Source organism: Paramisgurnus dabryanus, chromosome 22 (genome assembly GCF_030506205.2).
Source record: "Paramisgurnus dabryanus chromosome 22, PD_genome_1.1, whole genome shotgun sequence".
NCBI lineage: Eukaryota > Metazoa > Chordata > Actinopteri > Cypriniformes > Cobitidae > Paramisgurnus > Paramisgurnus dabryanus.
Window position 1 is genome coordinate 27870334 of NC_133358.1, and position 16109 is coordinate 27886442.

The 16109-nt window shown below is 35.1% G+C and overlaps 2 protein-coding genes across 2 annotated transcripts; both read right to left on the reverse strand.

Moving 5' to 3' along the window:
* Positions 1 to 1051: 1051 nt before the first annotated feature.
* On the reverse strand, positions 1052 to 7652 carry cdk5 (cyclin dependent kinase 5). Its single transcript, XM_065258589.2, has 12 exons — positions 7452 to 7652; positions 5691 to 5779; positions 5534 to 5601; positions 5122 to 5182; positions 4913 to 4969; positions 4739 to 4834; positions 4423 to 4497; positions 4250 to 4346; positions 3994 to 4063; positions 3803 to 3863; positions 3018 to 3098; positions 1052 to 2903 (listed from the first exon to the last, which is right to left on the reverse strand). Exons 1-12 carry the CDS (start codon positions 7486 to 7488, stop codon positions 2817 to 2819), a joined length of 879 nt encoding a protein of 292 aa, XP_065114661.1. The 5' UTR covers positions 7489 to 7652; the 3' UTR covers positions 1052 to 2816.
* An 849-nt stretch (positions 7653 to 8501) lies between these two features.
* abcb8 (ATP-binding cassette, sub-family B (MDR/TAP), member 8) lies at positions 8502 to 15900 on the reverse strand. Its single transcript, XM_065258590.2, has 16 exons — positions 15686 to 15900; positions 15098 to 15422; positions 14828 to 14983; positions 14632 to 14726; positions 13551 to 13656; positions 13258 to 13419; positions 13080 to 13165; positions 12571 to 12668; positions 12376 to 12481; positions 11876 to 11909; positions 10576 to 10712; positions 10391 to 10485; positions 10141 to 10274; positions 9532 to 9679; positions 9014 to 9264; positions 8502 to 8932 (listed from the first exon to the last, which is right to left on the reverse strand). The coding sequence occupies exons 1-16, from the start codon at positions 15787 to 15789 to the stop codon at positions 8849 to 8851; spliced, it is 2121 nt and encodes a 706-aa protein (XP_065114662.1). The 5' UTR covers positions 15790 to 15900; the 3' UTR covers positions 8502 to 8848.
* Positions 15901 to 16109: the final 209 nt, after the last annotated feature.

Sequence of the window (16109 nt, forward strand, 5' to 3'; positions counted from 1 at the left end):
ACCACAAACAGACAAAGCATCAGCAATACTCTTGCCATGTTCACTTTTGTCCAAACAAACTTCTGTCTCTATTGGATTTACCTGGGCAGAACAATAACTAGACCTCTGTTATATACTCGCTCAATGTGGGTTGGAAAAAAATGCAAATATTGATACATGCATTTTTTTTTTTTTTTTTTAAAAAGCAGCATTTGATAAAAAATGTATTCAATGAACTCTGAAAAACAAGCAAACATTTTTCTTAAGCTGCATGGTTCTATAAAAAAAAGTAAGAAAGAAATGGTTCTTCTACGAACTTGCTGGGGTGGTACCCCAAGTTTCAGTTTTTTTACCTTTACAGGTATTTAAAATGTAATACAATGTTGTACCTTTTTGGGAACATAACTGTACCTAAGGATTGTGTACCCCTAAAATTTAACTGCTACAAAATTGCTTCCATAAGGTACACAATAGGTCCTATAATATTGTACCCCAAAAGGTAAAACATTTCAATGTGTTGTATACCCATAAAGGTATACAAGGGTACCACCCCAGTGACAGAAAAGTACAGTTTTGTACCTTTTTTCACAGTAAATCAGCACTTCAGGGGTTTTAATTTGACATGTGAATGCACTTGAAGATGAATCTAAAATAAATTCTTATTTTTGTACCAATACATTATGTGTGCAGAATTATATTTTTGCCTACAAATTTTTTTTAAATATTTAAGCATGCACCTCTAAATCTGAAAGACTTGATCAAATAACAGAAACGTTTGAACTCCGTATTCACTGCTGTTTTTTTCATTGCAACATTAGTAAATAATCTATTCACACCCTGTTAGTATGGTGTCAAAAGTTAAAAATTAAATAAATAGCCTACACACCTGGAAAAAGGACATCCAATTAGTGCGAGCGGTTGCATTGGAAAACACCAACACACTGCACTACTGTAATCTTTAAACAAACAAGGGCAAAAACATGACGACAATCAATCTAAATATTAACCACTGCACATTACATCAAGTGTTACTTCATGCAAAGTTTAAACAAGACATTTATAAGACTTCTCCTTTAAAGAAAACATTTTAATGAACCGGTGCACTGTCAAGTTTAAACAGTTTTACACATTATTTGCAGACAATGATAAAGTATGCCACAGAAAGTTTCTTTTTTAAATAAAAAACGTCATCTTTTCAGGGTATACACCAAGTTATGTTACATTATCATAAAATAATGAATAAAGTTGTTTTTACTTTCTACCTGATGCTCATTTCAATATCCTATAAGTACTGACTTGACCATGTAGCAACTTTTATTATTATTAAAAGAAAATGGCATATTTAAAAAAAATTGTCAGAGATTTCTTTCAATAACCAGAATGGTCCCCTAACTGAGTCAACTAAGTTTTATATATATGAATAAATTAAATCATTTTCAAACAGTGTTAATAGAAACTAAAAAAACGGCATAATCTTAAATCTAACTATAGAGCTTTCACATAAATACTGAACTTTATCAAATTAATAACAAAAACGATCACTAAAACTGTGACTTATATTGTGCTCTTATTAAATATTAACTAAAGCCGAGTAGGAAAAAGCAATCAAGAGGGAAAATAAGGAGAGAAAAGTCTGAATCTCGTAATGGACACACAAATGCAACGTAACATGAAATTATGACAATATACCGTCATGCATTTTCATACACTCTTTATGGATTTTTAATGTTTCAGGTGTTATTCAGGGGTGATTTTGTAATTGCATAAACATTAGGTGTCCAAATGGTTATATTTTTAATTATTTTAATTATTTGGTACTCATTGTTATTGATCACAAAATTTTACAGAGCATAACAATATTATATTTTCTTTAAAAAGTGTCTAATATACCCGAAAAGCATGATTTCCTGTTGTCCGAATAACAGAGTAATAATAACAGATGATGTCCTAATAACAAGAGTTGACAGTAGCAGGGTTACCACTGACTAATTCGGACAACAGGAAATTATGATTTTTATCTTAATAAGAATTTAAAAATATTATATATTATAAAATATGACTTTGGACACCAAATGTACCCACAATTATATAATCCCGTACAGACATAGATATTACTCCAGCTGTTGGTGCACTAAAGTTTTAAGCATCCAACACAGAGGGGAACAGCCTGAAAAACGAACACTTTTTGTTCTACAACACTTTTAGGTTCCTTTACAACTGTTTGATCATTTAAAAAAAAGTTTAAAATGCTAGAACCAATGCTGCGCTGTAATTCAAAATTGTACAATGACAGTCACACAATAAAGGTTTTCAGCCTTTTTTCTGTTCTTAATAAATGTGTAACACATAAACCGTTGAAAAACACCTATTCTTAAATACTACGGAACGTAAGATAAATCATGTGCACTGTACCTTATTAAATTACACTGCTCATATGAAAAATTAAATAAGAAATAAGCACTGCCTTTAACCCTCACGGCAGATTCTTTGTAAACCATTAAAGACCCGTCAAGCACATTTGGCAACTCAATTAATCTTGTAGGGCCCGAATTACAGAAGAAATGTTGATGATCAGCATCTTTTAAAACATCATCAAGACTAAACTTACATGACAAATGTCCTTTTCTGGAAAATGTATCTACAATAACAGCCCTACACTACAGTACTGCTATCATAATCAGACCCATATATACTGCAGTGCATGTGGATGACAAAATTGTGTCAAAGTCTTTGTATCCTGCCATAGCAGGTGTAACTAACTAAAAGCTGAATGAGTTGGGAAGGGGTTAAGACCGGCCCCATCCACACTTCTAAAGGAAGCTTTGTAGGTCTCAAATTTAGGGTGGGCAAAAATCAGCAAAGTACGGGTGCTGTAGGGCTTCCTCTGCGGAGATTCGCTGTACTGGATTACATTTCAAAAGATTCTGCAGAGAGCAAACACAGAATTTTTTTTTAAAATCAACATTAAACCAAACAATAATCATAGAAATAATAAATCATTTACTCCTTATTTCTTTACAATATATAGCATTTTGTACCTGTAGTAGATCTCTGCCTGTACTGCTGAGTTTCGGGACAACGTTTACGAGTGATGTAGTGGCGGGGTACATTGGATACGGCTACAAAATTATTAAAATAAAAAAAAGAGAAAAGTTTTTATTGTTCTTGAAAAAAATGCAATATGTCTAATTAAAGGGGTCAAATTATGAGAAATCCCACTTTCTGTGATCTTTGGGATACAAGAGTTTTCAAATATATAAGTAACATATTGTAAACCTCCCAGCACAAATGAATGACTGCTTTAAATTGCAAATACGAGAATAATAAATTAAAAACATTATCTGTATTGCTCATTGCAAGATCGATCTGGAATTAAATGAGACATATCTTGAAAATCTGACTTTTTAAGTGCTATAATTGGGTCCCCAGAGCTTCTATCAATCTAGAAAATGTGAAGATCAACCCAGTAACTTAGTTTTGGTAAACCATTCTTTGCAAGCATGTGAAAAAAATCGGTCATTGAAATTTGCCTCCCTTTGTGATGTCAGAAGGGGATAATACCGCCCATTAATCTGCACTATCCAACCACAGCACTGCCATTTAGTGCAGAGATCAGCTCATTTGCATTTTAAAGGACACACCCAAAAATGGCTCATTTTTGCTCACACCTTTAATGTGGCAATGTTATAATAAATTATCTATATGGAATTTTGAGCTAAAACTTCACATTCGTACTCTGGGGACACCAAAGATTTATTTGACATCTTAAAAAAAGTCTTGTGAAATGTCCTTTTTAATAAGCGGGACCTCAATTTTAATATACCTTATAATCTGGAAGTTTATTCATAGTTTGCCACTGTTCTTCTGTCGGCGTTCCCAATAACGTGCCAGTTTGTTAAAGAAAACCATTAACTAATAAACATTATAAACACATTCTTAGTGCACATATTATAGTACATGCATTACTAACCCATTAAAGTCATTATTATATTTACAACTCAATGTAAAGGATATCTAAAGATCCTCTTTAACTGGTCATCCACATCATTACCGGGAAATAAAGGACGTCCTGCATTCGCAAGTTCTGAAAGCAAAAGAAATAAAATATTGTCAAATACCATCATAAACAATTAAGATATTAATTGATTTCACATTTACACATTTTGGCAGACACTTTTATCCAAAGCAACTTGCAGCGCATAACAAAGTATATATTTATTTGTATCCCATGACTTTTAAGCTCCAGAGCTATACAGGTGAATCTTCATACCTGCAAAAATACAGCCGGCAGACCACATGTCAATCGATGTAGAATAAAGCTTAGCACCAAACAGCACATCTGGTGGTCTGTACCACAACGTCACCACCTGTAACACATTAACATCTACTAAAACACCAAATAATACACAGCACAGTTTTTTTAAACTCCTGTTGTGTACTCACCTCAGCAGAATAACATCGTACAGGGATACCGAACGCTCTGGCCAAGCCAAAGTCAGCTAACTTTAGTTCACCATTCTGATAACAACACAACAATTATATTTGTTATTCACTGAACCACAGCATCATATAAACGGAACAATGGTTTAAAACATATTTTACTTTTATTCATAGCCAGATATTTTAGATTATACTACGTTTTATGTTGACGTACAACACTACATGCAACTAATAGTAAGTAGTTCGTTCACCTGTAGTTAAAAGTTTTATCTGGAGCCTAAAAAGAACTTTTCAAATATACATTCGTTCATGTTCTTACTCTGTTGATAAGCAGATTTTGTGGTTTAAGGTCCCGGTGGAGAACATTTCGACTGTGGCAGAACGCAAGCCCCTTTAATAACTGGTACATGAAGGACTGAAAGAACAGACATATAGATTAGTAACATCTCAAATGGCATCAGGTTTAGAAACTTTTGATAAATGTGCCTCAAACCTTAACAATCTCTGGATCTAAGTCCCCATTACAGCTGTCGAAGTATTTCTTCAAATCCTGTTAAACGTTAAACATGGTTGGTTAGGTACACAGGTAAATTTGGATGTATTAGTTTAATGAGTCAAAACAGCAGGCTGGTTGCTTTCAGGGTTAATCATAACTTAAAGCAACTGTACAGATATCCACATGACCGTGAAATCGGCTCTTACCTGATCACAATACTCAAACACTAACGTGAGCTTCTTATCACTGTGAAGGACATCATGCAACCTACAACAACAACAACAAGTAGCATCATTAAAATGTTCAAAATATTTTAACATTCATTTCAATTTTTTTACATTATGCATTTGCCAGAGGCTTTTATTTAAATGGATGTTTCCTGGGGATTAAACCCATCTACCAATTAAACTACATGAAGACTTCAAAAATGCATGGAATTAAAACAGAAAAAACTACAAATTATTAGTAAACAAATCTATCCTGCTTAAAAAAAAGCTCAATTAAATAAATTATAAATATTTATAATTACTTTACATGTATTCTACATTTAATATATATGACAAATTTACTTATTACTCATAATTTACATTAAACTCAAATTAAAACAAACAGACATACCTTACAATGTTTTTATGTTTCAGCTCCTTCAGGAGACAAATTTCTCGTAAAGCTGAACTTGGTACCCCCTGTAACAGGATTTATAATTATTTTGACATTTTAAAACTTTTATTTTGACACGTTTGTACTTTCTATGACAAAAGCAGTCTGTCATTACCTCATCATCATCATCCAGTCTGACTCTTTTGAGGGCCACTATTTCATGTGTTTCCCTGTTTTTAGCTTTGAAAACAGTCCCATAGGTACCTAATGACAGGATACAAATGCAAAAAAGCAAACAGATAAATATAAACACAAGAAAACCAATAAATGTATAAACTATACTATAAAGTTAATAACTATACTTGCTAAAATCATAAAACTATGTTTGTTTTAGCATGGAATAGGTCTTCATAATAGAAATATTAAAATGTAAACAACACAAACAAAATGTCTTTAAATGGGTGGTGTTTGATTACTGATCTGTACGTTATTTCTAATTGGTCAGGTAAAATGGATCTAAATAATTAATTTGATTTATTCCTATAGTACCATTTAAAGGGACACTCCACTTTTTTTGAAAATATGCTAATTTTCCAGCTCCCCCATAGATAAACATTTGATTTTTACAGTTTTGGAATCCATTTAGCTGATCTCAGGGTCTAGCGGAACCACTTTTAGCATAGCTTAGCACAATACATTGAATCTGATTAGACCATTAGCATCGCGCTTAAAAATATCCAAAACGTTTTGATATTTTTCCTATTTAAAACTTGACTCTTCTGTAATTACATTGTGTATTAAGACTGACGGAAAATAAAAAGTTGTGATTTTCTAGGCCGATATGGCTAGGAACTATACTCTCATTCTGGCGTAATAATCAAGGACTTTGCTGGCGTAACATAGCTGCAGGAGGCGCAATGATATTACGCAGTGCCCGAAAATAGTCCCCTGCTATTGAAAGTTACCAAACGGACTATTTTCAGGCGCTGCGTATGGCAGAAAAGTCCTTATCGAAACCTTCTGGTTATTTTTGAGCGCAATGCTAATGGTCTAATCAGATTCAATGGATTATGCTAAGCTATACTAAAAGTGCTAGCACCAGACCTGGATATCGGCTGAATGGATTCCAAAACGGTAAAAATCAAACGTTTAACTCTAGGGGAGCTGGAAAATTAGCATATTTTCAAAAAAAGTGGAATGTCCCTTTAAATGTGTTTTAAATGTAATGGCATATCATAGTACTACACTTAAAGTGTCAAAGTATTTTCATACTTATTTGTAAATGATATTGTAATTTATTGTCCAGTCATACACCGGGATTTCACGTGCCACCTGTTATTTTTCTCAGCGCCAGTCATATGGACCAATCACAGCGGTTTATTTTTGTGGATTGCTTAAAAAAATTAAAACCGAGATCACTGGGCGAATTTTTATTTGCATGTCAGGTACCAATCTAATTATATTAACAATTTTTTTATATTAACACTGTCTAGTTTGCTTAATAAAACAAAACTCCTGAGATCTTAACGCGCCCTCTGTCGGAAGCACATTTTATGTCACATAAGAAACTGTTATAAGCATTAACCGGTAGTAAACCATGGGAAAGCTCGCTAATTAAGCTAAAGTGAGTGATCTGTTAAACAAAAAAATACTACAGTTCTGTGTGCCTGAATAATAAGTGATTTAAGAAGCGTCAAATGATACTGTGATTTATTTAACTTAACACCAGGTGCATCATCTCCAGCTCAGTATCTCAGTAACTTAGTCTAATTTAACGTTACGTTGTAACTTACTTTCATTTCAACACATGCTCACGAACGAAACATTTACAGCAGACGCCGTTAAGCTTCATTATAATCTTTAATAAAGTTAGTAGTCCATAAATAATTCTCCAATTCATACACAGTGATCCAGGCCAGACAATCCATTGACTCACCTTCTCCTATCTTCTCCAGCTTCTCATACTTTTGCATGGTCGCAGCCAATTACAGCAGCTTTTAAATAAAGCGCCCGCGCTGCGTATGATCCAAAATAATTAAACAGAGCTTTAAAAATGTACAGATACAGATTACTGTCGTTTTTTATCAACAAGGGGCGTAGTACGCAACATCAAGAGAGCTTCAAGATGGCGACTTACGGAGACACATTTCAAAATAAAAGTCACCGTATTTAGGCACGTAATTTACATTGATTCGGCAAATTAATACTTGTACTTCCCATTAAGTTAAACCCTCGATTTGTGATATTTATCGTTCTATACACTATCATTCTTTATCTATAAAGATATTTGATTATAAACACTATAATGTTTTGTAATCTTTTTTTTACATTAATGACTTTTAGTTTGCTTTCCTCTGCTTCTTAATGTTAGTTTATTTATTAATTAACATTGCTATATTTTTTCCTCTACTTTTTGACATTTCTGTTTACTTATTTATTATTAACTATCATTACAATACTGTTAAATTACAATTTTTTAAAACAGTATAGTATAATATATAATTACTATACTGTATACACACACACACACACACACACACACACACACACACACACACACACACACACACACACACACACACACACACACACACACACATGTTGGTGAATGTGGTTTACGGGGACATCTCCATAGACGCAATGCATTTTATACTGTCCAAACTGTTATATTCTATTCCCCTTACCTACCCCAGTCCCTAACCCCAATGTCACAAAAACCTGTTGTTAGTCTTTAATCTATGAAAAACTACCATTTAGTATGTTTTTATTAGCTTTTCCGTTTATGGGGACACTCTCTGTGTCCCCGTAAACCACCTTTATAGCATAATAAACATGTCATTATACACTATTCATGTCCCCGTAAACCACATAGACCAACCCCCCCCCCCACACACACACATATACAATATACATATACACATTAACATACATATACACACAATTTAACCAACAATTAAAGTATATTTTACATAGTATTTATTACCTCAATTTTCATGTAAGACGAGCATCACAGTGGTCTCAATTAATAATATAAATTATAAATTAAAATACATTTAATTCTAATCGAACCTTTAATAAAAAAAAATTAAATACCTACAGTCTAGGGTTTGAGAGATTAAAACATAATGTAAAAGCATTTAAATTCTGCTTATATACATCTCTGACATATCAGACTCAAAAAACACAATATATTTTCCATATAAACCTCATTCACTATGACAGAGAATCAAATGGCATTTTATGTGTAATTTGCATTTGTTCAGTAATTTCTCATAATTCTTTGAATAGCACCGTAACCCAAAATGTCAGGCTGATCTGAGCACAAACCACATCTCATTTTTGACCACTGGACCGTTGTCTCTTTATAAGCTCGGCATACAGTCCTCCTTTGCTCAATAAATCCAGGTGCGTTCCAGCCTTTAAAAACAAACAGTAAAATTAATGTAAATGCAGGCTTTACGTTCACTACACATTTACATTTGTACATTTCTCCCTGACCTCAACGATACGTCCGTTGCTCATGACGCAGATGAGATCGGCCCCTTGAATGGTGCTGAGGCGGTGAGCGATAATCAGAACGGTGCGACCCGATGTGGCCCTGTCCAAAGCCTCCTGAACCACCCGCTCCGACTCTGCATCCAGAGCGCTGGTGGCTTCATCCAGAATCAGAACGCTGGGGTTTTTGATCAAGGCCCGAGCGATGGCAATCCGCTGCTTCTGACCTCCAGAGAGAGTCACTCCACGTTCACCTAAAGGGTTAGTCGCAGATACAAAACCTCCTTTGAGGTTTTACTTATGCATTTTGTTTTGTTTATTAATCCTTATTTTTGCATTCATGGCTTTATTAAACAGGACAATGAGAGATGCCAAGAAATCATTGAAGAGAAAGAGGACCAGAAGTTTGGAATTTAATCTGATATACCCAAAACATAAATAAACTCATTAATAGCCTTGTGGGCTGACATGTTGTGCAGTTTCCCCCTTACATATAGTTTGTTCAATGTAACAGCACTAACCAACCACTGTGTTGTATCCATCTGTGAAGCCTGTGATGAAATTATGAGCATTGGCTTGTTTGGCACTAGCTATGACCTCAGCGTCTGTAGCATTGGGCTTTCCGAACCTGATATTTTCCATTACTGATGTGCCGAAAAGAACAGGCTCCTGTGACAGCATAGACAAAGATATTGGACATAATAATATTCAGGAATCATATCACTATGAATAGGGGATGATGCAATGCTCAAAATGGCCGCTCTGGACACAGATGTCCCGCCTTTCAGTTAAATTAACCAATCATCAATTGATAAAGACTGGGGTTCTCTGGGGGAGGAGTTTTGTACAGAGTCATACAAGGTGCTTGTCAACCTTAAAAAAAGTGTTTTTAGCATAAGTTGATAGTATAGTTGATGTCAGCTTTAATTGTTGGTCAGAAATATGTTGTTTAATTGTGATTTAACCACACGATTTTAGACATATCTGGCTTTCCCCATTTAAGTAGTTTGGACTTGCATGAATGAAATTAATGCCTATAGGCGTTGCAAACGTGGTCTCCTAGAGGCAGGACTTCCCTAAACATTCTGGTGAAAACAGTTCAAAAGGAGATATCGTCATACAGTGTGTACCTGACTAATAAAGCCAATGACATGTCCTCTTAGCCAGGACGGGTCCAGTGTTTTGATGTCGAGTCCATCCAGCATTACCACTCCACTACTGGGGTCATAAAAGCGCTCCAATAGAGCGGCCACAGTGGATTTGCCTATATTATATGAGTATTCAAATTAAGTTGCGATCCATAACTTTTCTCAAGCAAAAATCAATTGTGGTTAAGATATAGATGCATTCATGGACACAAAGGTTTGAGATCAACATTACCTCCACCCGACTCTCCTACAATAGCGACGGTTCTACAGGGAGGTAGAGTCAGACTAAAGTTTTTAAGAATCTGGTTGCCAGGTCTTGTCGGGTAACTGTGGCAAAGACAGAATAACCATGTAATTTAAATGTTTTAATAAAAATGTAATCCGTTTCAGATAAATCACACCTACAAGACAGCTCACCTGAAGTAGATGTTCATGAAGTCAACTCTTCCTGTCAGAGACATGTGAGGAATCCGACCGCCTCCCGTCAGTGGAACGGTCGGCTCTAAAGTCAAAAACTCAAAAACACGAGCTCCTGCGCTCATACCTCGAACCATCTGAAACAAAACAATAATGATTGATATGGTTTTAAAAAAAATAAAGGTGCCAAAAAGGTCTTCACAGTACGGAGCCCCTAAGGGGACATGGAGCAAAAATTAAATAAAGTTTTTACTCCAATATCACCTCACCTTAGGGGCTCGGTATCACAGCGATGCCATAGAAAAATTTTTTTGCTTGCTAAGAGAACCAAGAACCGTTTCTTTCAATTTTGTATAATCTAAAAAAACACCTTATATCCCACAAAGAACCTTTTTTGGAAACAGAAAGGTTCTTTGCATGTTAAAGGTTCTTTATGAAGCCAAACTGGTTCTTTTATGGCATCATGAGGCACCTTAAAGTAGCTGTATGTAACATTGACTTATTGCGGTTGAACTTGGTACCGCAGTCTAAATACAAAATATTGGAGATGTTTTTCTCTGCCCCCTCCCTCGGGTTGCCAGACTCACACTCAGGAACACAACCGATGATGGAAAGCATACATTTATCCGCTTATTTTTTTTTTCATTTGCAATGTTTTTGTTGATTGCAAATTATAAACCCGCTCGTGTGGATATATTTATACCTCAATCTGCGACTCATTTAGGAGGTTGCGCATTTATGGGGCATTGCGGCCTCTTTTAAGATGATAACTGGCAACCGAGCTGTGGAAATACACTATTGGGTCAATTGGCAGTGGGCAGATCAGACAGACCAAAACAAAAACAGACATTTCAGATGAGGCGCATTTCAAAAAGATATTGACTTGCTGCTCCACCATCGTTTTTCAGAGAAACAGATATGTTAACTTAGCATGTTTTCTAAATATTTGCAAATATATTATAGTTTTTTATTTAGTACAGTCATGTACAAAAATAAATAGTATCCCGCACACTATTAGCTTGCAAAAGTATAATGTTTATTACAGCGACGGTTCGATCACAAGATCTTCATCAGGCATGCATACGAAGATATTGTGATCGAAACGTCGCTGTAATTAACATTTTTTTTCATTGTCTCTCTATCCCATGCACCTATCCGGGACTAACAGGTGTGCGACGCTGTTCTTCTTTTATTTAGTACAGTTAAAAACCTACATACAGCTCCATTAATTTTTAAGAGTGTATATGAAAATCAATTAATCACAAAATATGGGTCATATTTATAATAGCAAAAAGCTCACCTGTCCAAACAGAATTGAAATGCTGGCAAGAGATCTACAGACAAAAAAAAAGATGAAAAACAACTTTAAATTTGCTTTAAATTACACTCTTAAAAATAAAGGTGCTTCATAATGCAACAGGGGAACCATTTTTGGCTAAATGGTTCCATAAAGAACCTTTAACATCTACATTTCTGTTTCAAAAAAGGTTCTTTGAGGCAAAAAAAAAAAAAAGGTTTTTAGATATCAAAGCAGAAATGATTCACTGATGAACCTTTGACTGAATGGTTCATTGTGGAACCAAAAACGGTTCTTTGATGTAAAGAACATTAAATGCACCTTCAATTTTAAGAGGGAAGCCACTTTGTCAACACTTTGTGCCATCATTCTTTTTTAGTGTGTTTTCATACTTTTTTCTGCACATTTAATCCCTTTTTCATATTTCTACATTATGCACAAATGTTTTTCGAAATGGACAAAAAGTTGCTGTAATTGAATCAGCTACTGCATTCCTCTCTGACCTTTGAACCGTTTGGGAGGCGACTAAAAATGACATCAGATCACCAGGCGACATGTCATTATGGGCCATCAATGTTCCGCCAGCAAAAATAGTGCCTAAAACAATACCTGTTAAAGGACAACAACAGTTCATTTATTAAACCATTAAATGGGTTCCCCAATCCTAATGACAATAAAAAATAAAAATAAACACTTACAGTTCAGGACGATGTTAGACAGGCCTTGAAATACGGCGATTCCTGTGCCCAATGATTCATTCATCGTAGCAGATTTCTCGACCTCAGCTGCATACATCCTGTGACACATACAGGAGAAATGTGACCCTGGACCACAAAATAAGTTGCACGGCTATATTTGTAGCAATAACCAACAATACATTGTATGGTAAAATAATTATGATATTAAGTAAAGATCATGTTCCATGAAGATATTTTGTAATGTCCTACCTTAAATATATCAAGAATGTATTTATCATTAGTAATATGTGTTGCTAAGGACTTCATTTGGACAACTTGAAAGGCAGATTTCTCAATATTTTGATTTTTTGCACCCTCAGATTCCAGATTTTCAAATAGTTGTATCTATTGACCCATCTCAACAAACCATACATCAGTGGAAAGCTTATTTAGCATCAGCGTTCAGATAATGTATACATCTTAATAAAAAAAAATGACTATCATGGTAAAATATAATATAAACATCATACTCTAGCTCTCTGTCCTCCATGGCAAATGCTCTCACAGTCCGCACGTTCCCAAGAGCCTCGTCTGCCACCCCTGTAGCTTTAGCAACCTGAAAGACGTTAAGGATTTCAATGAATTTCTTATCAATTAATGAGATTCAGAGAGGTTAAAAAGATTTTATTTCCATTATTATGGCTTTACCTGCTCTTGTGCTTTTCGTGACAGTTTACGAAGAAAAGAGCCAATGAGGGCACCGGCACCTACAAGACACGGCAGGACCACCACAGTGAGACCCGTGAGCTTCGGAGAGATAAAGTACAGCGAGACAAAACAACCCACTGTTTGTGTGGCACTCCGCAAGCCCTGAAAAACACAAAACTCCTCATAAATGTGGACATACACATTTATTCAACCAGTTACAAAACATGCAATAGATAGCTTAATACCATAGTTTTCTCTATACGTGCTTGATGTTGAATTACACAACATTTTACCTGAGAAATGACCAGCTTGAAGGAAGATTTGAACTCCTGGATGTCTGATGTGAGGCGATTAACCAGCTGCCCGGTCTTGTTTGCATCAAAAAATGCAACATCTTGTCTGCAACATTAAAAAAATTTCATGACAAATATGATATAGCAATTTATCACATATCTAGACTCTTATAAGTATGGAGCCCCTAAGGGGACATGGAGCAAAAGTTAAATAAAGTTTAGTTTCACGTCTATCGCCTGCGCATGTGAATCTATTGCGTGCGCATGCGAATCCATTTTGCTTCATGTCCCCTTAGGGGATCCGTACTTATAAGAGTCTAGATGTGTGATAAATTGCTATATTATTTTTTGCTATATCAAACTTTTCGCTTTCATGAGCACACGCGATAGTTTCAGGTGCGCACGAGAAAGTTTCACGTGAGCACGCAAAACTTAAACGTTAAAAAAAATCTGCACCTGAAGGTTTCGCAAGAGCACATGAAACTAAACTTTTTTTTTTTACTCCAATGTCACCTTAAGGGCTCGGTATTAAAAGAAATGACACTGGAAAGAGAAAAAAATAGCCATATAGAAATTATATGCAGGGATGATATATTTTTTAAATTTGAACACTTCTGGTTCTCTCATCCTCAAATCAATCATTTTGGTTAAATGCATTAAGATCTTGATAGACAGACGATGTATAAAATATTTCCATTACTTAAAAAAAAATCCCAACATGTAATATTCATTTTAAGCTGTGGAGGCTTAGTAGGGATATGTGTGCATGTGCGACTGTGCATGATAATGGTGATATTTATTTTATTTATTTTTGTTTGTTTGTTTACATTGTTAAAATGTCTGATTTGTTTTATGCAACAGTAAAACATGGCCATTCACTTTCAGTAGTTGTTGTGATGCTTTCTTTTCCCAGAAATATGAAATGTGTTGCTTATATAATATAATAAATAAAAAATATATTAAAATCAATATAAAAATGTGCATGTTGAATATCGCATTATTATTAGCCCTACTTCTAAAACAGTGTGTATCATATTATCTGAATTCATTTCTCAGGTCAAACACAAGATTTATTACTAACCGAAGCAAAGATGTGAAGAGAGCTTTTCTCATGTTAGCAGCCACTCTTTCTCCAACTCTGGACAGAAGAACGATGTAGCCACTGGTCAAAAGTCCCTGAAAGAAATTTTATTTATTTTTATCAATCAAAAATTGTCTGATTTAAATAATAATAAACTCTTATGTATAATAATGCATAAACCAAACACATAATGCACCTGTAAAGCATACAGTCCCAGAAGCTTCATGGCAGGTGCACGAATGTCTCTCATATATTGTCCTGCTTGTTCTCTCATGTGACGAGCGACAACATTCACCAAATCTCCCAAAATCAATGGAATCTGAATATTAAGGGCTGCCGCTCCAAATGCAAGCTGTACAGAACAGATTGGTAAAGAAAACAATCTTTGCATGTTCAGATACAGATGTTACATTCAGTTTAGAAAGCATAACACTGTTATTGAAATGTGCAGTGGCTTTCGACTTACAATGATGGCTCCAATTAAGGCCAGAAGCTGTGGCCGAACGAACTCCCAAAGAACAGCCCAGCTGAACTCAGGAACAGTCTCTTTACCCTGAACTTTAACTTGTACATTAGTATTCACATCTGCATGGCAGTGAGCTACACTACTAAACAGACGTGCAGTCACCGTCAGAGCAGCTGGGCCGAATATGAATTTTAGAGAGAGATTTGACCGCCTGGGCTGCTGTCTGAATGCAAGACGGACAATTTTCTGGGCTTGGCTCCAGATGCGAAGTGGAGCACTGACTGGGTTTGGAGAACCGCTCCAATGTACTGTGTGTTGGCCACGTCTGAAATAACAACAGATATGAAATAGTGAAAGATAATACTTGCAAAAGTAATATGGTATTGCCATGATACAGTAATGAGGCATTTGTAAGATGCATTTATGCTACCCAAATACGTTTTAGTGCAATAGCTTCTATCCTTAATAACTATACCAAACACAACTACATAATATACATGACCAAGTATTAAACGCACTTTAACAAAATTTTTTTATTATAGCTACTCTGCAATTTCATTGTGAGAAAAAATAAAATATGACATGTACCGCTTGCAGTGGATGAAAACATCTCTTGTTTTAATGGAGCACAACAATCTGTCTGATGTGACAGTGTTGCGTGTCAATCGACTGCAACGTGCAAAATGAAACATCTTGTTGCTGTGCTTGCAAACGACAGCAGGAGAAAGAAATAAAGATTATTCTTTAAACGAATGTTTACTCAAGGATTTACATGGGGGCCGCCATGTTTAAACAATCTCAGCATACTTCTTCTTTTAGCACGTGCGAGGAACGCTAACAATACGTGACCGCCCTCTGCAGCACTGGAGAAACACAACAATTAATATTATTGGCTAATTCAATGTAATTTACAAAAAAATATTACATTTTTAATATCCAGTACATAACTTTTTATTTTAAATAATATTATTAATAGTAATAATACAACTTTTTTATTGTTTAATTATATTAT